The following is a 22,913-nucleotide window of genomic DNA, read 5'->3' on the forward strand; positions in this document are numbered from 1 at the left end:
AACTCTTATCATCCACCCCATACAAAAACTAAGAACGTGTGTGCTGACATTCCTCATTCAACAACAAAGTATGCTGGCCTCCAGAATTTCCCACATAATGACTAACTAGCAGCAAGTGTGCTGGCCTCCAACATACCCCATTCAATAACTAACAACAGTTGTGCTGGCTTCTAATATCCCCAGTATCATAAACAAAAAGCTTGCTGGCTTCTAAAATCCCTCAGTAACTGACAATAGGTGTGATCGAGACTAACATCACCCATACAAAAATTAACTAACAACACGAGTGTTAGCTTCCAACATTCCCCCTACAATAAGTAACAACAGGTGTGCTAACCATTTAACATCTCTCATACAATACTTAACCAGTAGCTGGTGTGCTGGCCTGCAATATCCCCGATATAATAAAAAAGAGATGTGCTTGTTATCAAAATTCCTTCATATAATAGGTAACTTACAACAACCCCAGTATAATAACTGGCCAATCCGGGTGTGCGTCGCAGTCAACTTCCTTATATAAAACCTCTTCAGAATGGACAGTGTGATCCCTACTTTTTCGACGCTTTCTGTACCCGAATTTCTTCCCCTGCCAGCGTTGGACAACAGTCACCTTCACCAGACTCCACAACCTATCTCCACTCGTGTACTATAATGTACCCTCTCTAGCTATCTTAGTAGTTATTGTCTCAGATATAAAAAAGTGGGTTATCTGATCTGTTTATCCCTTTTCCCCTCCTAGAACTTGGAGATGTTTTCTGTATTTTTAGCCACCTAAAGACGTAGACTAAGGCTGTGGATTAAAGCTTTAGGGTATCGAGATCTGATCACTCAGGAGAGCCAGAGGCTTACGTTGAAAGGAGTAAAATAGAACGATACATTATTTCTGGGGACAAAATGCTGAACCACGGCTTGTGTGTGAAGCTGAGTAAACCGAGCGGCAGTCTGCATGGCTTAGCTGCACCTGGTGGGCTCCTGTCTCGGTTTCAGTACATAATAAATGACGTTAAAGGCTTCCTTTGTGTATATGGGGAAGTTATCTTTTGTTGCTAACACAACCACGCTACAGCAAAAGAGGTCTATTTTCCTGGCGCAACCTCGCTGAAGCAGGGGGTCGCGATGCTGTTTCCTATGGGGGCGGGGTAGCGCCGGAATAGATAAAGGTAAGCAAGTACGAATATGTACATGTGTATATATGTATGTTTGTGTATGTGTATAGGCGTTTATGTATACACGAGTGGATGGGCCGTTCTTCATTTCCTGGCGCAACCGCGCTGACGCGGGACGCAATTTATGTCAGTCAAGGACTTCAAATGCAATATTTTTTAAGTTCATTTTTATACATGCATACGTTTCTGCTTTTAACTATACTTATTGGTGAATCATTCCATATATTAACATAATGCTCTGAAATGCTGTAAAATCATGAGTCATAAACTATGAGGTTTGACAACAGAAACGTACTAACAAAAGCACCGCAGGAAGTAAAAGCAAACTTTGTTTGAACCGGTACTGGTATATTACTAAAGAAAAAAATTACACCCAGCAAAGGCTTTTGTCCTTCCAATATTGGTCGATTCCCTAACATCTACACACCTCGCTTCCAAATAACTCAAGCCGAAGCAACCGAGCATTACAGAATAAGGTTCAACATTTCGTTACAAATGAAGCATACCTCAGCCTCGACAGTAGCGAAGACAAACGTCAACGAATTAACGTAAAACGAATTAGTACAAGATTTGATATAAGCATATATATATATATATATATATATATATATATATATATATATATATATATATATATATATATATTTTTTTTTTTTTTTTTTTTTTTTTCATACTATTCGCTATTTCCCGCGATAGCGAGATAGCGTTAAGAACAGAGGACTGGGCCTTTGAGGGAATATCCTCACCTGGACCTCTTCTCTGTTCCTTCTTTTGGAAAATTAAGAAAAAAAAAAAAAAAACGAGAGGGGAGGATTTCCAGCCCCCCGCTCCCTTCCCTTTTAGTCGCCTTCTACGACACGCAGGGAATACGTGGGAAGTATTCTTTCTCCCCTATCCCCAGGGAATATATATATATATATATATGGGGCAGAAACTAGTAGATAACGAGGCAAACTATAGACAAACAAGATGTTGACACTAATCCGAGCATGGAACTCGCACTGTTCACTAAAAGCCTTAAGCAAGAAGAGCTCTAGAAACCCATTTATATATAAAGCGAACAAATATCATCTAAACTAAATTCATAAGGAAATCAACAACACACATCCCAGTCGCTATAAACCACGTCAACAATGTGGTCATACACCTTGGCAAAATAAACACTATACATTTGGACGTTATAACTATAACTCACCATTTTTACTTTCTCTTTCCATTGGTGATCGTTGCACACACACACACACACACACACACACATATATATATATATATATATATATATATATATATATATATATATATATATATATGGGGGGAAAACTGCTAAAAGCAGAGTTTTCATCAAGGGTGTAAGGCATGCGTTCGAGTAGGGGTGTGTGATGTCACCATGGTTGTTTATGGATAGAGTATGAGGGAGAAAATTGAGTCTTGGAGAGGGGATCCAGTATGCAGTCTGTGGGGGACAGAAGGGCCTGGGATGTGAGTCAGTTGTTGTTTGCTGATGATACAGCACACATAGTAGATTCAAGTGTGAAACTGCAGAAACTGGTAACTGAGTGTGTGTGTGTGTGTGTAAGCAGGAAGTTGAGTTAATATGAATAAAAAAAATAATAATATTAAGTGTAGTAAAGTTAAGGGACAGCTTAATTGGAGTGTGAGTTTGTATGGGAAATGTTGGGGGAAGTGAAGTGTTTTAGATACCTGGGAGTGGACATAGCAGCGAATGGGACCATAGAAGCGGAAACGAGTCATAGGGTAAGGATGGGTGAGGGAGTTCTGGAAGCACTGAAGAATGTGTAGAAAGATTATTATCCCGGGGGTAAAAAATCTGCATGCTTGAAGGTACAGTAGTCCTCACATTGTAATATGGGTGAGGCATGGGCTCTAGGTGAGACTGTGCAGAGGATGATGGAAGTGTTGGAAATAAAATGTTTTAAGGACAACTTGTGGTGCGATATGTTTTTATCGAATAAGTAAGGAAAGGGTAAAAGAGATGTGTGGAAATAAAAAGTGTGGTTGAGAGAGCAGAATAGGGTGTGCTGAAATGGTTAAGATATATGGAGAGAATGAGTGAGGAAAGATTGACAAAGATGATATATGTGTTAGAGGTAGAGGGAACAAGGAGAATGGGGAGACCAAACTGGAGGTGGAAGGATGGAGTGAAAAAAGATTTTGAGCGGTCGGGGCCTAAACATGCAGGAGGGTGAGAGGTGTGCAGGGATTAGAGGGAACAGGAACGATGTGGTGCACAGGGGCTAACGGGCTGTCAATGAACTGAACCAGGGCATGTAAAGCCTACGGGGTAAACCTTGGAAAAGTCTGTGGGGCCTGGATATGGATAGGGAGCTGTGATTTCTGTGCATTACACATACCAGCTTGAGAATGAGTGTGACCGGATGCGGCCTTTCTTCGTCTTTTCCTGGCGCTACCTCACTAACGTGGAAAACAGCGATCAAGTATGGAGAAATTCTCTCTCTCTCTCTCTCTCTCTCTCTCTCTCTCTCTCTCTCTCTCTCTCTCTCTCTCTCTCTCTCTCTCTCTCTCTCTCTCTCATTCTCTGTATATATATATATATATATATATATATATATATATATATATATATATATATATACGTGCATAGTGCCATTGTACAAAGGCAAAGGGGATAAGAGTGAGTGCTCAAATTACAGAGGTATAAGTTTGTTGAGTATTCCTGGCAAATTGTATGGGAGGGTATTGATGGAGAGGGTGAAGGCATGTACAGAGCATCAGATTGGGGAAGAGCAGTGTGGTTTCAGAAGTGGTAGAGGATGTGTGGATCAGGTGTTTGGTTTGAAGAATGTATGTGAGAAATACTTAGAAAAGCAAATGGATTTGTATGTAGCATTTATGGATCTGGAGAAGGCATATGATAGAGTTGATAGAGATGCTCTGTGGAAGGTATTAAGAATATATGGAGTGGGAGGCAAGTTGTTAGAAGCAGTGAAAAGTTTTTATCGAGGATGTAAGGCATGTGTACGTGTAGGAAGAGAGGAAAGTGATTGGTTCTCAGTGAATGTAGGTTTGCGGCAGGGGTGTGTGATGTCTCCATGGTTAATTTGTTTATGGATGGGGTTGTAAGGGAGGTGAATGCAAGAGTTTTGGAAAGAGGGGCAAGGATGAAATCTGTTGGGGATGAGAGAGCTTGGGAAGTGAGTCAGTTGTTGTTCGCTGATGATACAGCGCTGGTGGCTGATTCATGTGAGAAACTGCAGAAGCTGGTGACTGAGTTTGGTAAAGTGTGTGAAAGAAGAAAGTTAAGAGTAAATGTGAATAAGAGCAAGGTTATTAGGTACAGTAGGGTTGAGGGTCAAGTCAATTGGGAGGTGAGTTTGAATGGAGAAAAACTGGAGGAAGTGAAGTGTTTTAGATATCTGGGAGTGGATCTGGCAGCGGATGGAAACATGGAAGCGGAAGTGGATCATAGGGTGGGGGAGGGGGCGAAAATTCTGGGAGCCTTGAAGAATGTGTGGAAGTCGAGAACATCATCTCGGAAAGCAAAAATGGGTATGTTTGAAGGAATAGTGGTTCCAACAATGTTGTACGGTTGCGAGGCGTGGACTATGGATAGAGTTGTGCGCAGGAGGATGGATGTGCTGGAAATGAGATGTTTGAGGACAATGTGTGGTGTGAGGTGGTTTGATCGAGTAAGTAACGTAAGGGTAAGAGAGATGTGTGGAAATAAAAAGAGCGTGGTTGAGAGAGCAGAAGAGGGTGTTTTGAAATGGTTTGGTCACATGGAGAGAATGAGTGAGGAAAGATTGACCAAGAGGATATATGTGTCGGAGGTGGAGGGAACGAGGAGAAGAGGGAGACCAAATTGGAGGTGGAAAGATGGAGTGAAAAAGATTTTGTGTGATCGGGGCCTGAACATGCAGGAGGGTGAAAGGAGGGCAAGGAATAGAGTGAATTGGAGCGATGTGGTATACCGGGGTTGACGTGCTGTCAGTGGATTGAATCAAGGCATGTGAAGCGTCTGGGGTAAACCATGGAAAGCTGTGTAGGTATGTATATTTGCGTGTGTGGACGTATGTATATACATGTGTATGGGGGGGGGTTGGGCCATTTCTTTCGTGTTTCCTTGCGCTACCTCGCAAACGCGGGAGACAGCGACAAAGTATAATAATAAAATATAAATAATATATATATATATATATATATATATATATATATATATATATATATATATATATATATATAATTTCTTACCTAAATAGACATTATGTTTTGTAAAATACATATTATCTTATCTAGTGGGAGGGAAGCGTCTCGCTGGTGTTATCTAGGCGGCTCTTGAAGCAAGGCAAAAGAAGCACAACGGGGCCCGTGTGTTGCTAAGCTCCCCCTCCAAGTACCTCTAGGCTTCTCTTGACCTTCAGTATAAACATGGGGGCGAGCGCTCCGCTCCCACACATTTGGTGGCCGACGCGCGGACGATAGTGTCATCCGCTTCTGGAAGCTTTACATGTCGCCTTCCTGAGGCACAGATGATCAGTATGTACTCTGCTTTGAGAGGCCTCTCCCGCCACTGCCTCATCCAGCTGATGCTGGTTCTCCTCCTGGTAAGATTACTTACTTTTCTTTTTTCTTTTTAATAAACTTTGACGAAACATTAAATTGAGACGAAGTGTTTACCAATCCGGCACCCATACTCTCTGGGAGATTATTACAGACATTTAATGTCCTCAGAGTTAATTTCTAGGAAAGGAATATCTAAGGGCTAAATAGAAGACTGTCTCAAATAAGGTGTAATAGTTTGAATATATATATATATATATATATATATATATATATATATATATATATATATATATATATATATATGAGTCGCCGTGAGAGCGCAAGGAAACAGACGAAAGAATGGCCAAACCCACCCACATACACATGTGTATACATTAACGTCCGCACACGCACATGTACATACCAATACATTGCAACGTAAACATACACATACATTTACATATATTCACATGTACATATTCATACTTGCTGCCTTCATCCATTCCGTCACCATCCCGCAACACATGAAATAGCACATCCCCCCTCCCGCGCGCTGCGCGAGGTAGCGCTAGGAAAAGACAACAAAGGCCACATTCGTTCACACTCAAGTCTCTACCTGTCAAGTGTAAGGCACCGAATCCACAGCTCCCTTTCCACATCCAGGCCCCACTAAACTTTCCATGGTTTACCCCAGACGATTCACATGCCCTGGTTCAATCCATTGACAGCACGTCGAAACCCGGTATACCACATAGTTCCAATTCACTATTCCTTGCACGCCTTTCACCCCTCCCCCCTGTATGCTCAGGCCCCGATCGCTCAAAATCTTTTTCACTCCAACCTTCCACCTCCAATTTGGTCTCCCGCTTCTTCTTCCCTCTACTTCTGACACATATATCCTCTACGTCAATTGTTCCTTACTCATTCTCTCCATGTTACCAAACCATTTCGACACACTCTCTTCTGCTCTTTCAACCACACTCTTTTTTATCAAACTTTCTCTTACCATTTCATTACTTACTCGATCAAACCACCTCACACCACATATCCTCAAACATTTCATTTCCAACACAGCCACCCTCCTCCGCACAACGATATCTATAGCCCATGCCTTGCAACCGTATAACATTGTTGGAACCACTATTCCTTCAAACATACCCATTTTTGCTTTCCAAGATAACGTTTTCGCCTTCCACACATTCTTCAACGCTCCCAGAACCTTCGCCTCCTCCCCCACCGTGACTCACTTCCGCCTCCATGATTCCATCAGCTGCCAAATCCGCTCCCAGATATCTAAAACACTTCACTTCCTACAGTTTTTCTCCATTCAAACTTACCTCCCAATCAACTTGTCCCTCAACCCTAATGAACCTAATAACCATGCTCTTATTCACATTTACTCTCATCTTTCTTCTTTCACACTCTTTACCAAACTCAGTCACCAGCTTCTGCAGTTTCTCACTCGAATCAGCCACCAGCGATGTATCATCAGCGAACAACAACTGACTCACTTCCCAAGCCCTCTCATTCACAACAGACTTCATACTTGCCCCTCTCTCCACAACTCCTGCATTTACCTCCCTAACCACCCCATCCATGAACAAATTAAACAACCATGGAGACATCACGCACCCCTGCCGCAAACCGACATTCATTGGGAACTAATCACTTTCCTCTCTTCCTACTAGTACACATGCCTTAAATCCTTGGCAAAAACTTTTCACTGCTTCTAACAAATTACCTTCCACACCATATACTCTTAATACCTTCCACAAAGCATCTCTATCAACCTTATCATATGCCTTATCCAGATCGATAAACGCTACATACAAATCCATCTGTTTTTCTAAGTATTTCTCACATACATTCTTCAAAGCAAACACCTGATCTACACATCCTCTACCACTTCTGAAACCACACTGATCTTCCCCAATCTGATATGTACATGCCTTTACCCTCTCAATCAATACCCTCCCATCTAATTTCCCAGGAATACTCAACAAACTTATACCTCTGTAATTTGAACACTCACCTTTGTCCTCTTAGTCTTTCTACAATGGCACTATGCATGCATTCCGCTAATCCTCAGGAACTTCACCATGAACCATACATACAATGAATATCCTTACTCACCAGTTAACAACACAGTCACCTCCTTTTTTAATAAATTCCACTGCAGTACCATCCAAACCCGCCGCCTTGCCGGCTTTCATCTTCCGCAAAGCTTTCACTACCTCTTCTCTGTTTACCAAACTATTCTCCCTGACCCTTTCACTTCGCACACCACCTCGACCAAAACACCCTATATCTGCCAATCTATCATCAAACATATTCAACAAACCTTTAAAATACTCACTCAGTCTCCTTCTCACTTCACCACTACTAGTTATGACCTCCCCTTTAGCCTCCTTAACCGATGTCCCCATTAGTTTTCTTGTATTGCGCACGCACTTTATTCTAAAACATCTTTACATTCTCCCTAAAGTTTAATGATACTGTCTCACCCCAACTCTCATTTGCCCTCTTTTTCACCTCTTGCACCTTTCTCTTGACCTCTTGCCGCTTTCTTTTATACATCTCCCAGTCATTTGCACTACTTCCCTGCAAAAATCGTCCAAACGCCTCTTTCTTCTTTCACTAACAATCTTACTTCTACATCCCACCACTCACTACCCTTTCTAATCTGCCCATCTCCCACCTTTCTCATGCCACAAGCATCTCTTGCGCAAGCCATCACTGCTTTCCTAAATACATCCCATTCCTCCCCCACTCCCTTCACGTCATTTGATTCCATTTTTTGCCATTCTGCACTCAATCTCTCCTGATGCTTTCTCACATAAGTCTCCTTTCCAAGCTCACTTATTCTCACCACTCTCTTCTCCCCAACATTCTCTCTTCTTCTTTGAAAACTTCTACAAATCTCCTTCGCCTCCACAAGAAAATGATCAGACATCCCTCCAGTTGCCCCTTTCAACACATTAACATCCAAAAGTCTCTCTTTCACGCGCCTATCAATTAACACGTAATCCAATAACGCTTTCTGACCATCTCTCCTACTTACACACGTATACTTATATATATCTCTCTTTTTAAACCACGTATTCCCAATCACCAAGCCTTTTTTCAGCACACAAATCTACAAGCTCTTCATTCCCATTTACAACATCAAACATCCCGTGTTCGCCAATTATACGCTCAACTGCCACATTACTCACCTTTGCATTAACATCACCCATCACTCTAACACGTCTCGTGCATCACAGCTGCTAACACACTCACTCAGCTGAGAACTGAGAAGAGACCGTCTTCAGTGGCAAAGGAATGGCAGGGAAATTCTTGGCGTGCGAGGAATCCCTTCGTCAAGGCCGCCAAGACCTTGCAAGTCTATGACAAAAGTCTGTGAGACAAATTAAATATCAGACCTTGTAAAGTGCCAGCAGGTTTTTGAACCTTAACACCTGTTCACTAGCATACGTCCCCTCACAAGGGCAATTTCTGGCATTACTGCGTCCTTTTTTTTCTTAATTTGACGAAAAAAATTCCTGCTTCCAAGGTGTTATCAGTGGGAACGTCTCGTGTGTCGCCCCTGCAACTGTTGTGATCACATGCTTATCACAGGTAGTGTCGCCGTCTAGCACCAGACAGTGTGGGGGAACACTTGATGCCATGACCAATCAACTTATCTCTCCTTGTTTACTACACACACATTGGTTGATGAATGATCTCTCGACATTACCTTTGCTCCTTTGCCTAAAAAGCCCATCAGCACGCATCCTCACAACCCTACATCGCATGTGACATTCGAAGTACTTTTTACAATAACTAAATGCCCCTTTCGCCATAGTGACTCCTCTGTTTTCTTTGTACTGATCACTCCTCCAGCAAGTTATTCATTAACATATAATAAGTAGCGTGTTGAGTGTTTGTTTCTACACCCATTCCCGAATGGTCAGGAGCGACCGAGCCATATACATGGAGAGGAGATAGCTTTGCAGAAAGGAGGGATACATCGTTTCATTCCCGTTAAGCGGAGAGAGGAACAGCGTGTACCAAATGACCAATACTGGCGTGTAGAGGAGGCAGCCCGAGGGGGAGATGTGGTGAGCAGACATTGTTACGAGTGTGGTTTATTGAATCTGTTGAGACAAAATTAACTATAGTGCGAGGGACCTGAGGTAAGATGGTGTGCAATATAAGTAAAGCGGTTGATGCTTTGCCTCACACATCCTCAAACTGGAAAATATGACAGCCTCAACACCCACATTTTGCTGAAGTTTCCAAAGAAGAGAGCCTTACGGACAGTGGTAAGGATTTTGACTGCCGGAGAATGGTACAAGGTTCAGATAGCATCACAGTCAGAGATACACTGTCCACCAGACGTGCTGTCAGATTAACCACGAGACTTTACTCAGACGTGAGTTGTTATAGTGATATTCCTCAGACCATCAGGACACTTTGGAATTTCACATTTAACCCACACGTTCTTGTTTTAATATAACTTTCCTCCGGGTCGTTCAGCGTCATTAACTGTTGTTTATTTGACAATGTGCCTCTGATTTATGGGATAGTTCAGGGATATGTTTTCCTTTGTCCACTGTGCTCTATTTTCTTTGACGTACGTTCCACTCTACCTTGTTTGTTCTAGTGTACTCATTTCTTCCCAGCGGTGTTCGCTCCCGCGCCAATAGTTACTTCTCCATCATACTTCTGTACTTTCCATCAGACATCTACTGAAGCAAGTTTCTCATTAATAAGATCTTTTCAATCCATTTACAAACCGGAACGTTACTGATTCTTGACGTACTTCGTGAAGGCGTGGGCGAGAGTGGGCTACGCTACTCCGAGTGCCAGAGTGAGCCAGGATGACCTGGAGGTGGTGATGGGTCGCGTCCACGAGTCGGCCTTGTTGAGCTGTAGCCATGAGAATTCCAGCAAGATCCTGTCCTTCTTACAGCCCGACGGATCCTTCTCTGACCTTCCCGTACGTTGCATCTCTCTTTATCACCTGACCGAGTGAGAGCTATCGCTCTAGTAACTCCAGGTTTCATTCCATATATATTTCTTATTAGCTCTAAACATATCTTGATGACTCACACACACACACACACACACACACACTTGCAGACAGTGCGACGTGTGCTGCCTGCCAAGCTGGACTGTACGGGAATCCCGTCTCTTACACTTCCTCTACTCTCCTCCTACACGTCCAACTACCGCATGGCGCCCACGTTCAGTATGGTGAAGACGGGTCTACTGCCTTCATGACCCACGGGCGTCGCCAGGGAGCCCTCATGTATCACCACCTGGCCGGAGAGAACCTCGCCGAGGAGGTGCTGACCTCCTTCACCTTCATCACCTACGACGCCCCACCCAACACAGGTGACCTTACCTTTCGTCGTTTAACATTTTTCAGTGAGAGTCAGCTACTCACCTTGTTTTAACCGTGAAGATAATAGTCGTTTCCAAGTCTCATACTCGTTCTATTTACAATAAACTTTATGTATATTCGACCTGAGGTTTATCATGAACTCATGAGCTTTGAATAAGCATACTCCCGAGTAGAAAGAGAACTTTAAGTACACACACACACACACATACACACACATTCAAGAAGGTATTCAGGTGTGTAAGAAGTATGAGAGATAGGTAATCAGTCAGGAGACATGGAGTGTGAGACATACGTATGTGACCTCCATGTGACTTCGCTTACCCTTACAGACCCTGGCTGGTGGGGCCACGTGATCGGCACGCCCTACAGGATGTGGGAGAGCGTGGTGCTGGCCAGGGACATCCTGCCTCATGATCTCATGATCGACTTTCTTGACAGGTCAGTGTGTGTGTGAGTGTGTGTGTGTATGTGTGTGTGTGTGTGTGTGTGTGTGTGTGTGTGTGTGTGTGTGTGTCTTGGTTATATGCCCACAAGGTTAGCACGTCTCCTGCGAAGCATTGAACGGAGGCCTACAGCTACACATGGGCAAGGTGTAGCACGGTACTACTTTTATCATGAGACCCACACACTGAGGAGGAGCACTGCCTGCTACACAATGACGCAGACCCAGCCCGCTACAACACCCAGGTCTTGGCTGCCGGCCAGAACACCCGGTCTGAAGACTCCAAAACTTACCTACAAATCCTCTGAACGTGTTGGACAGTGTGGGGAATGTAAACAAAAGGTTTAAGTCTGGTATCCTACAAAAGAACCTGGACACAGATGCCCCGTCACCCTTTCCTGCCTGTCACCACCACGACCACCACCACCACCAAAGTAGTACAGGAACACACTAAGTTCGCAAGATGCCTTTCCTCTACAACACATAACTCCTGCCTCACTGTGACCTTAACTGTGCTATCTATGTCGAGCGTCGTTTCAAGTCGACATTAACGCGTATTGAGGTAACTCCAGCCAGCCATCACGGGTTATAAAGGAAGGGTTATAGAGAGACCCCACGGCTAGCTACATGAGGCATCCATGTCACTCGACCCATTCGAAGTTTGAACGACAGTATCACGGGTGCCCCGCGTGGAGGGTGATAAAGGCTGTGTCGACGAAGAGCGTGCCTCGTGACAACAAAGCAGACTGCGCTGTGGCTTTCTTTGGAGTCGAATGAAGAATTACACGCCAATGAAGGCGGGGTTGTCACTCCCACCTCTAACACGTCTTACTGTTGTAAACAGTTGTGTCATGATCCATTAAGTATAATACCAGATGCTTCTCTATTATGGTTGTTGAGGCACATCTCCCAGCTGGCCCTATGTTCATACCAGTGTTTACTTTTGCACCATCCCGTCAATCCTCACCATCAAGTTTACACATACATAAGAAACACAAAACTCGAGGAGTGTTTGACACTTCTTCTTTCCGCAGGTACTGGGTAAACACCCTGGCTGGCGCCGTCTGGAACCCAGACGATCACAGCGAGTCGATGGCAGGTACGATAACTTGTTTAACAAAACTATGGTAATGAATGAAAACACGATATACAAATACTAAGAGAAAGGCATCAGTCTAAACTACACTCATCAGACGGCTGACCCATATGGGTAGGTAGTGTCCTCCATGGAGGAACAAAGGTAACCATCAACTTCTGCCTCCCCACAGAGAGAGAGAGAGAGAGAGAGAGAGAGAGAGAGAGAGAGAGAGAGAGAGAGAGAGAGAGAGAGAGAGAGAGAGTAATTAATGTTTTGTGTATCATGAAACGCTACCGTCACACCACGTAATCATCATTCATAACGATCTGCCTGCAGGAGGGAATCTGGGGCCACGGGCTTTGTACGGCGAAGTGGAGGCTCTCCTGCGAGGTACAACCCAACGCCAGGTTCACGCTGAGGTCAGCCAGGCGCTCTACCGGGAGCTGGCGCAGCGGCAGCCCTGGCAAGATGCAGGTCTCAGGTCAGCAGAAACTTTACCCAACCTTGACTGGGTTCATCCGTCCCAACTCACCTTGGTCAGGTGCCTCATTTAGATCATGTTGCTTAGGTTCCTTCAACCAGCTCACCTCACGTTACTCAGGTTCCTTCACCCAGCTCACTTCACTTTGCTTAGGTTCCTTCACCCAGCTCACTTCACTTTGCTTAGGTTCCTTCACCCAGCTCACCTCACTTTGCTTAGGTTCCTTCACCCAGCTCACCTCACGTTGCTTAGGTTCCTTCATCCAGCTCACCTCACGTTGCTTAGGTTCCTTCATCCAGCTCACCTCACGTTGCTTAGGTTCCTTCATCCAGCTCACCTCACGTTGCTTAGGTTCCTTCACCCAGCTCACCTCACGTTGCTTAGGTTCCTTCATCCAGCTCACCTCACGTTGCTTAGGTTCCTTCACCCAGCTCACATTGTATAGATTCCTTCCACCCAGAGAGATGTGTCCCATGATAACGCCATCAGTACTGATGACATTGCTCTTCCTGGCAGAAGGATGTATAAGAGTGAGACTGCTTTCTAACAGATGTGGTCTTACTCGAAATCCTCCCCATGGACGACCATGTTGATATGGACCACTGTAATTAATCTGGGTATTGTGGGTCACATTGCTCAGATAGTGGTACCAACCAGGGCACACTCCTGGTCCGGTCCACAACTTTGGTCGGACGGGCGACAGCCCATCTACCTTTGACGCCCCCCCCACTGAAAGGTGGTGTCCTTATCCTGACCCATCGGTGACGTCCCCAGCCAAGCCACGTCCCCCACACCAGTGGTGAGGTGCCACCAGCCCAGGCCAGTGGTGAAGTGGCCAAGGATAGGCTCGCGGTAACGTGGCTCAGGCCAAGCAAATGGTGAGGTGTCCAACTAACGGCAGGTCCTGCCTCCCTCACACAGGCCAGACGGATGCCTCCACCAGCATAACATCAAGGGCGACCACAACACTGAGAACGGCTACCTGAACCACACCCTCTGGACCATCTACAACGGGAACTACGGCAAGGTCATGCTCAAGGTAGGCTCGCCGCCTTACTACCGTTACCCCACTATCTCCCAACGCCTCACCTACCCTACCATCTCCTAACACCTGACCCTACATACCTACAGTTCATAACCGATTATCTTAAGCAAGAACCTGTTGTTTCACTGACCACAGAATCCTCTCAATTCCCCTAAGTATCATTAGTCAAGTTCCAGTGTAATTAAGAGAAACTTTCAACATAAAACATGAGATGTCACATGATACACCTTCACTTTCCCTTCCCGTCCCTGCCACATGACATGACACTGGTCCCTTCCCATCCCTGCCACATGACATGACACTGGTCCCTTCCCATCCCTGCCACATGACATGACACTGGTCCCTTCCCATCCCTGCCACATAGCATGACACTGGTCCCTTTCCAACCTTGCCACGACAAGACACTGGTCCCTTCCATCCCTTGCCACACGACAAGACACTGGTCCCTTCCCATCCCTGCCACACTGACATGACACTGGTCCCTTCCCATCCCTGCCACATGACATGACACTGGTCCCTTCCCATCCCTGCCACATGGCATGACACTGGTCCCTTTCCAACCTTGCCACGACATGACACTGGTCCCTTCCCATCCCTGCCACATGGCATGACACTGGTCCCTTTCCAACCCTGCCACATGACATGACATGACATGACCTTCCCACAGGACATGTCAACGCTCATGACATGGTTCACGGGTACTGGCCTAGACTTCGAGGACGCCACCGTTGAGGGCATGTTCTCGGCTTACCTGGAGTGCCAACAGTGGCTCTTCCGGGGCCACACCATTGAACCCACCACCATCGGTCGCAAGATTACCCAAGGTAAGCACCGTCTACTCTCCATCTTGCTACAATGAGCCTCCAGTCTCCTCTGCAGACTTACTTAATTGTACAGTACTGGCGGAACACGAGGGGCCTCATCCCTTGAACGTTCTGTACCATCAAGTGGCCTTATAAACTTCGGTAAACTGCCGACATTCACAGTTTCCTTGCTTAGTCCATTCCAGCCATCCACGCATTCCTTCACTACGACCATGAGCCTTATTTGAGTCAAATTGTCTCAATGGTCTTCTTAGATCATCTCCATCATGTCCATGTTTGCCGAGACTTCCTGTTCCTCCCTCCTTCCTCAGGTTGGGACAGGATTATTTCCCCACAGTTACACTTATCATTCAGCTCCTCAAATTTCCCTCAACATCTTCCCAGCGAGTCCCTTAGCCTGACCAGCTGCTATGTAGCCGATAGTTTAAGAACAGCAAGAGCGAGAGAGCTCAGATATGTCCTGTGGAGGAGGTGTGTAGCCATACTGTGAGAAACGGAAGGGCGAGGGAAACGAGTACTGAAAGGTAAGGAAGAACGAGGAGAGGGAGATGTTGAAAAGCGCATTGTGGGCGAGGCAGAAGACCATCCAAAACTTCTCCATGGCGTGTGTACCTGTGACATGTAATGCCAATGACCAATACTTTCCTCATTACTGTTACTCATACAAACACTGCCGCCATTACCGCCACTACCCAACCACCAGCTAAAATGGCAACGCAGTGGTCGACCCAGGCTGGGGTGCTGGAGACGGGCCACAACCTGCAGAAGCTGGGTCGTCACCAGCATGAGGTGGAGGCCGTCCTACACAGGTACGACCACACGCGACCTCTACCCCAGTACGCCCTCGTCGGACACAAGTATTTCTTCAAGTAAGAACCGCTTGTTTGTTCTTCCTCAGGTGAACACACGTTACTGAACAGTGTTCTTCATGAGGTTCATCCTCATGATAACACCAATAATGATAATAATGATAATAATAAAGATGATAATAATAATAATAATAATAATAATAATAATAATAATAATAATAATAATTTATCATTATCCCAGTAGCAAGGAAGCGCCAGCCATGAACAAACGATCATTGGCGAAGAAGGACGAGAAAATTATTATCATTATCATTATTAATCAATTTTACCACAAGAACTTTTATAGAATCCAAATTTGTCTTATATTTACATATTTGTTATGATGATAACTTCTATATCATTACGTCTTTACTGCGTTCATTACACTCCGTGTTATATAACCAGTGCCACCATCAACAGCCTCACTTTATCAATAACAAAACTTACCGAACAAGACGATAATATTGATAACTTTAAACAGGCGGGAAGACCATCAGGTTATTAGATAAGTTGGTGTACTTCCAAGAGCAGATTCTGGCTTAAACACATTTAATTCTTGACAACCAACGGCTCCGGCAGACATACTTTATATATAGTGGTGATGGACATACCTGAGGACCACCTCAGACCTGCCATAAATACTAATGATGACAATACCTGTGGCCCAGCTCGGACCTGTCTGTGCACCAGCGGCGAGACTACATGGCCAGCGTCAGGATCCTCTCTAACCGCACAGCCCGGCAGGAAACCTGGATGAGTGGTGCCAACATCAACGGCTTCTTCCAGGTAACGCCCTCACACGACGGTGTTGCGGCTTCCAGGTCAAACCTGAGACTGACTGACGCATGTCTGGAAGATGGAAGATGAGGAGTCAAGGTTGTGTTGGGATGGAGTTAGGTGCCAGTCATCACAGTCTGGTTGTGTGTCGTACGTGTGGGGGTTGTTGAGGCTGGGGAGAGGGAGGGATCAGTGAGTCTGCTGGGGCTGATGGAGATCCGAGTTTAAGCCGCTAAAGTGTGAGGCGGGGGAGAAATTACTTGTGTGACACAACGAGCGTATCATAAACTTATTATGTGGAGAAGAAAGGGAATTGTTTACAAATTTTATCGGCAATAAAACTATCCACTTTGTGTTTTGGACAATTACGTGTTAACCAAATGGCTTCATAACTACGTCTCTTCGTTGCATATCAGCTGACTTATATTTCTTTCTTGTATCTCCCCTGATGATGTGATTATTACACGAAAGTGCACTTGGGAATTTAGCGTTTCATTTTCCCCGTGGACTCATAGGAATATATATATGTATATATATATATATATATATATATATATATATATATATATATATATATATATATATATATTCTCTCTGTTTCTCTGACGGTGTAGTTTGTGTATGATGAGTGTGGCGTGTGTGTGTCACAGGCTGACGGGTTCCTGACGGTGCTGGTGGACGGGCAGGAGTACGGCGTGCCGGGTCAAGAGGTCTTCCTCGTGTACGACTGGGCCCGGGTCCCCGGGGTCACCAACCTGTACACCACAGACATACCTCAGGTCAGTTTACCATAACCAGAGCCCTGGATCACCGAGATGTGTCCCAGGTCAGCCCAACGTACACCCAAGCCACCAAGGTGTGTCCCAGGTCAACCCAACGTACACCCAAGCCACCAAGGTGTGCCCCAGGTCAGCCCAACGTACACCCAGGTCAAGGTCACAGAACCCAGACCAGGTTGTATAATTAAGTGATGGAGGTGTTCCTTTTATCTTTCCTATTTATAGAAGCTCAACACATTTTCGTTATCAGAATATTCACATCGGGACACTGGTAAAGTAAGTGTTGGTGCAAGACACGCTACCTACCATCTTATTACCACTAACTAGGCCACTTTACCATTAACTGGGCCCTTAACCATCAAACGTCCTTTACCATTAACTGGGCCCTTAACCAGCAAACGTCCTTTTAAACACTAAAAGGGTCGTTTTTTCCATGAAATGCCTACAGGCCCACAAGCCGTGTGTTGTGGGCCAGCAAGACGGAGATCAATAAATAAATTGTTTAATACCTTGTGCCATAAAAACTGTCTTCTCTACAAGCAAGCATTCTTGGCTATGATGAGACACAATCCAGGGAGCCAGATTTAAACGCTCACTAGAAACGCATCAAACAACACAACACACCAAGTGATAATAATAATTATCATTTATTTATTATCATTATTTCTCTTGTTGCCCACAGTTCCAGTCTAACCCCTACTGGTCGGAGAGGTTCTTCAACGACGCCAAGTTCGCGGGCGACGCCACAGACGGGTCGGTGGGGCTGGCGGCCATGGTGTACAACCGACCGCATGTCTCCCTCACCTGCCTCAAGTCCTGGTTCTTCGTGGAGGACCTGGTCCTCGTCCTGGGCTCGGCCATCACCCTCCCGGCCCAGAATGCCACCAACCACACGGTCGTCACCACACTAGCACAGGTACCTACACCTTCTCTCCTGCCCATATACAAGTTGGAATGTTGTTTCAAATTCTATAAAATATTAAAAAAAAAAAACTCGACACTACTAAAGATCAATACAAAAATGTTCATACTTCTCAGTAGTTGTTTTCCTAATAATAGTTGTCAATAACAAGAAGTTCCCTCTCAGAACAGAAAATATATGAACTGGGAATTATTTGCTTCTACGAAAACCCTTATACATATTTGATAACTCCATCACAAGACTGATGGAAATCTATGAATTAGCCAAACAGAAAACTGGCTGTATTCAATCAGGAGCCCACAGTAAGAAGGTCCCATCAATGCGTCGGACCGACGTAAAATACGCCTTGGGATCGGTGATGGGACACCATTATAACGGTGCCCACATTCCTCCAGGTCCATTATAATGGCGCTCTGGTTCCATTAGGATCAGTATAACCTATTAGTTCAGGCTGATCACCCTCCTCCCACCCCTAACCTAACCCACGCCCCGTGCCTCAGGTCAGCTTCGAGGGTGAGTACGTGGTAGGGAGGGAAGGTGGCGAGGAGGTGGTCCTCGAGGGCGGGAGCCTAGAGGAGGAGCGTCCGGCCTGGCTCCACCATCGGAGTGTAGGTTACGTCTTCCTCAACGGCGACGAAGATCTCCACGTGTCGGCCCGAGCTCTCCCCTACAACACCCGCCATATTGACCTCTTCACGTAGGTGGATGACTTATCATAACACTACAGTACACGTACACTACCGCCCAAGTACACGTACACTACCGCCCAAGTACACGTACACTACCGCCCAAGTACATGTACACTACCGCCCAAGTACACGTACACTACCGCCCAAGTACATGTACACTACCGCCCAAGTACACGTACATTACCGCCCAAGTACACGTACACCACCACCCAAGTACATGTACACGCGCCCAAGTACATGTCCACCACCGCCCAAGTACATGTACACCACCGCCCAAGTACATGTACACCACCGCCCAAGTACATGTACACCACCGCCCGCAGTACACGTACACCATAAACTGCTTGTACAGATGTCCGTGAGAAATGTGTTATATTTGCTTCTCTGCTGCAAAGTCAGAGGTCAAGAGTACTAACGGATGACCCTTGACCCAGAGCCTGGCTGGAGCACGGCCCGGCCCCGCAGGCCGCCACGCTGGCCTATGCTGTGCTTCCCGCCGCCGACGTGGCCAAGACCCGCGCCTTCGCCAGCCACCCCGACGTGCAGGTCGTGACACTAACGAGGGAACAACATGTAGTCTGTCACAACCCATCCAAGGTAAAAACCCCCCCCCCCCCCCCCCCCCGCCACCATAGTCACCGTAATGCAAAGCTCACGTGACCGTTGAACATCGCCAGGTGAGGTTGTCTGGATAGTTTAATATTTTCATTTGTAATCATTTTCGTCCGTTATATGTTTCAATACACACACACACACACACACACCTCCCTACAGGGGGTCATAGAAGCATTCCTGTCTGTCTGTCTGTGCTACATTTGGTCTGTGTCGCCCGGCAGACTGTGGCGGTGGCGCTGGTGACCGGGCACTCTGCGGCGGTAGTGGCCACGTGCGGGGGCGCGGGCCCGCTGGAGCTATGGGTGGATGTGCCCTGCCTAGCTCTCCTGACCCTGACCTCGTACACCCCTGAGCAGGCGGGGGTGGCCCTAACCCTGGCTGACCCCCAGCAGGTGCATGACTTCCTCACCTTCCGCCTCACGCTCGACGACCGACGCCTCCAGCAGACCGTCCAACTGCCACTTCCTCCAGCCAGGGGTTCCAGCCTCACCATTCACTTCACTCTTTAGACACTTTCCACACAACCCTACAACTCACGGGTTGTGACGTCATACCGTACGACCGTGCTATGGTACTAGCTGTGGTCGTCGCGTCGAGGTCAAAAGGTTAACAATGCCTTCAGTCTGACCTACGCTGTATCCTCACTCGTTCTCATCTTGTGTAGAAATGTATAAGAAAGTTACTATTTTGCCTCCTTATGTATCATTACTACCTACCCTTACTACTTACAACGCACCTGTGTTGTCTCGGCTCCTCCTCCACATGGCACTCCTGCCAGGAGCGAGCCGCTTGAGGTAGCATGTCGCCCGACCCGCGTCTGTTCCTCTCCTCTGACATATGTGGTTCACAACTCCGCCGCCGTCATCTTCCGCTAACATTTTTCCGATGGTTACGTACCATTAAGTTGTCTGGTACCACCCACCTGGTCCTACCGTGCAACACAAACGGCACGTGTTGTGTTGTGTATGCCTCTATAACCTGATGATGCGGAGAATGCGCGTCAGTTCAACAGTACATATATATATATATATATATATATATATATATATATATATATATATATATATATATATACAATCATATAAGAATTTGGTTTTCATCTCACGAGACGGCATCCGATATCCCATTCCTCCGTATTTGCAAAAAAAATCAACAAATCTTAATATGTGGAAAAGCAGAACCTCCGACATGTTCACCAGACAGACAACCATGAGTCAAGATCGTACGAAGTACGTGACAATCAGTGTAGGAGGGAGGCAGGCAGCAAGTGCTCCCGGGACGCTAGCCTCCCCAGACGTAATCATCCGCGGAACTCCACCATTATCGTCAAAGTCCTGAATAGTTTTTCCTACTAATTTCCTGAAGGCAAGACGGCCTTGGACCGCCGAAGCCTCCGCCTACAGTGCTGAGGTAACCAAACATGCATTACCACATGGATAATTATCAGTGTCCTACTAGAGCCAGGCCAGGTATTGGGGTATCCATCAGTACGGTGTGGGGGAGGACATGAGGCGGAGTACTGCAGGCCCAGGTGCTGGATCCACAGCTGCTGCAGAAGGTTCCTACAACACAGACAACTCCTTACCTACATCCTTCACTAATCAACCCTGCCAACTGAGCAACTCTAACATAGTAGTCTCTCTCTCTCTCTCTCTCTCTCTCTCTCTCTCTGTGCCATATACCTAAGTTGCAAATCTGAAAGACGATGAGTCATGGTTACATTTTGCCACATCTCCGGTCAATCTGACAGAGCTGACATTTGCAAGACCTTCTAAAGAGGGTAACAGGTCACAACAAGGAACTTATCGAGTCAGAGGAGATCAGAAATGCTTGTGAAGAGCAGAGTGGTGGAGGAGGCACAGTGAAGACAAAATATATTGAACACACGGTGAGGGCAGAGATTATTAAAGGCATAGTGAGGAGAAACATCACAGAAGGCACAGTGAAGTGTAAAGAACACTAATATTGAAGACACAACATGGAGGAAAGATCATACCATGACCTCACATGAGTGTATAACTTTCTATCCACGTATGTAAGCGCGTGCACACACACACACACACACACACACACACACACACACACACACACGCGCGCGCACGCACGCGCGCGTCTCAGTATAGTGGTCACAACCCATGGGTAGCCAGACAGTGGACCAATGAAGCAGGAACAAGAGTCCAGTCAATATTCATTTTCACCACAGATGGGGCTGACGTCTCGCTGAGTGCCCCCTAACTTCCCGTTTTCTGTTATATAAACTCCCCTTGGTAAAACCTCCGGGGAAAAAAAAAAAACACCCCAGTGAGGTTGTGATCTTGGGGAGGGCGGCTCGCCGCATCATGACCAGATAAAGTAATAACATTTACACGCCAACGACCTCCAGTGCGCCGTTTCATCTCATTAGCGGCGGACGATTCTATTACCAAGAGGAAATGAGCAGGACGCGGGGGGGGCTTACTGCTGGCTGGCTCGCTGCTAAGACGGAGCCCCGCGCGGGTGAGGGGCTGAGAAAGACGTGGGTGTGAGGGATGGAGGAGACGTATGGATGATGACGTAGCCTGACGATCACACACTCCCACATGACACCTTCCTGTCGCCCCGTGTTCCTAAGACCCAGACTGAATAACATCCGAGACTGATGATGGCCAAAACTCTCTTATACATTTCACTGATATACATCGTGAAGAACCCCACAGATTCACCATTAGGATAAACACACATGAATTGTGATCCCTTAAACACTACAGTACGGTCCTAGAGCACGACGGTACGACCCTAGAGCACGACGGTACAACCCTAGAGCACGACGGTACAACCCTAGAGCACGACGGTACAACCTTATAGCACTGGGTATAATAGACTGGCCTTTGAATTTACCCTTAAGGGCCAGGCCAGGAGCCAACCCCTCATATCTCAGGGTCGAACTATGGTTATCATACAGTCGTATTATCGCACTCAGTACTCTCACTGTATAACCACAACCACAGTTATAAAGGGTAACCTCCCTGTATAACCACAACTACCGATATAAAGGGTAGCCTCGCTAGACGGCTCCAACAACAGTTGTATAATACTAACGATAATAACCCAGACGGCATTGTAGGGTTTGAACTGCCGGCGAGTTTTTAACAAGCTAAGTGGACTTTAACCCTTCCTGCACCTGGCCGGACTCATTAACATTTTAATTAATGCTAATCGATACTGTGGCCTTCATTAAGCAGCAGAGGATCTTCCAAAACAAATATGGGCACGTGCAATTCCTGGGTAAATAAGAGAAAAAAAGTTCAAGTTAACGGATGAACATCATGAACAGTTACTTTTATGATAATGCTAGCAT

The 22,913-nt window shown here is 46.0% G+C and overlaps 1 protein-coding gene and 1 long non-coding RNA gene across 2 annotated transcripts in view; one reads left to right on the top strand and one right to left on the bottom strand.

The window, feature by feature from the left end:
• The first annotated feature begins 5,579 nt into the window (after nt 1-5,579).
• On the top strand, nt 5,580-20,268 carry LOC139751201 (chondroitinase-AC-like). The gene is made up of 15 exons (XM_071666374.1): nt 5,580-5,749; nt 10,501-10,668; nt 10,922-11,066; nt 11,406-11,514; nt 12,553-12,617; nt 12,933-13,077; nt 13,999-14,116; nt 14,790-14,946; nt 15,650-15,815; nt 16,463-16,580; nt 17,222-17,350; nt 18,033-18,266; nt 18,773-18,969; nt 19,396-19,558; nt 19,798-20,268. The coding sequence occupies exons 1-15, from the start codon at nt 5,675-5,677 to the stop codon at nt 20,083-20,085; spliced, it is 2,277 nt and encodes a 758-aa protein (XP_071522475.1). The 5' UTR covers nt 5,580-5,674; the 3' UTR covers nt 20,086-20,268.
• The window catches only part of LOC139751203 (uncharacterized), a 45,756-nt gene continuing 39,359 nt past the window's right edge, over nt 16,517-22,913 (bottom strand). Inside the window, exon 3 of the long non-coding RNA XR_011713303.1 lies at nt 16,517-16,643. This is a non-coding gene — a long non-coding RNA (uncharacterized lncRNA). The remainder of the gene's footprint in view (nt 16,644-22,913) is intronic.

The sequence above is a fragment of the Panulirus ornatus genome, chromosome 11 (genome assembly GCF_036320965.1).
Source record: "Panulirus ornatus isolate Po-2019 chromosome 11, ASM3632096v1, whole genome shotgun sequence".
Classification (NCBI taxonomy): domain Eukaryota; kingdom Metazoa; phylum Arthropoda; class Malacostraca; order Decapoda; family Palinuridae; genus Panulirus; species Panulirus ornatus.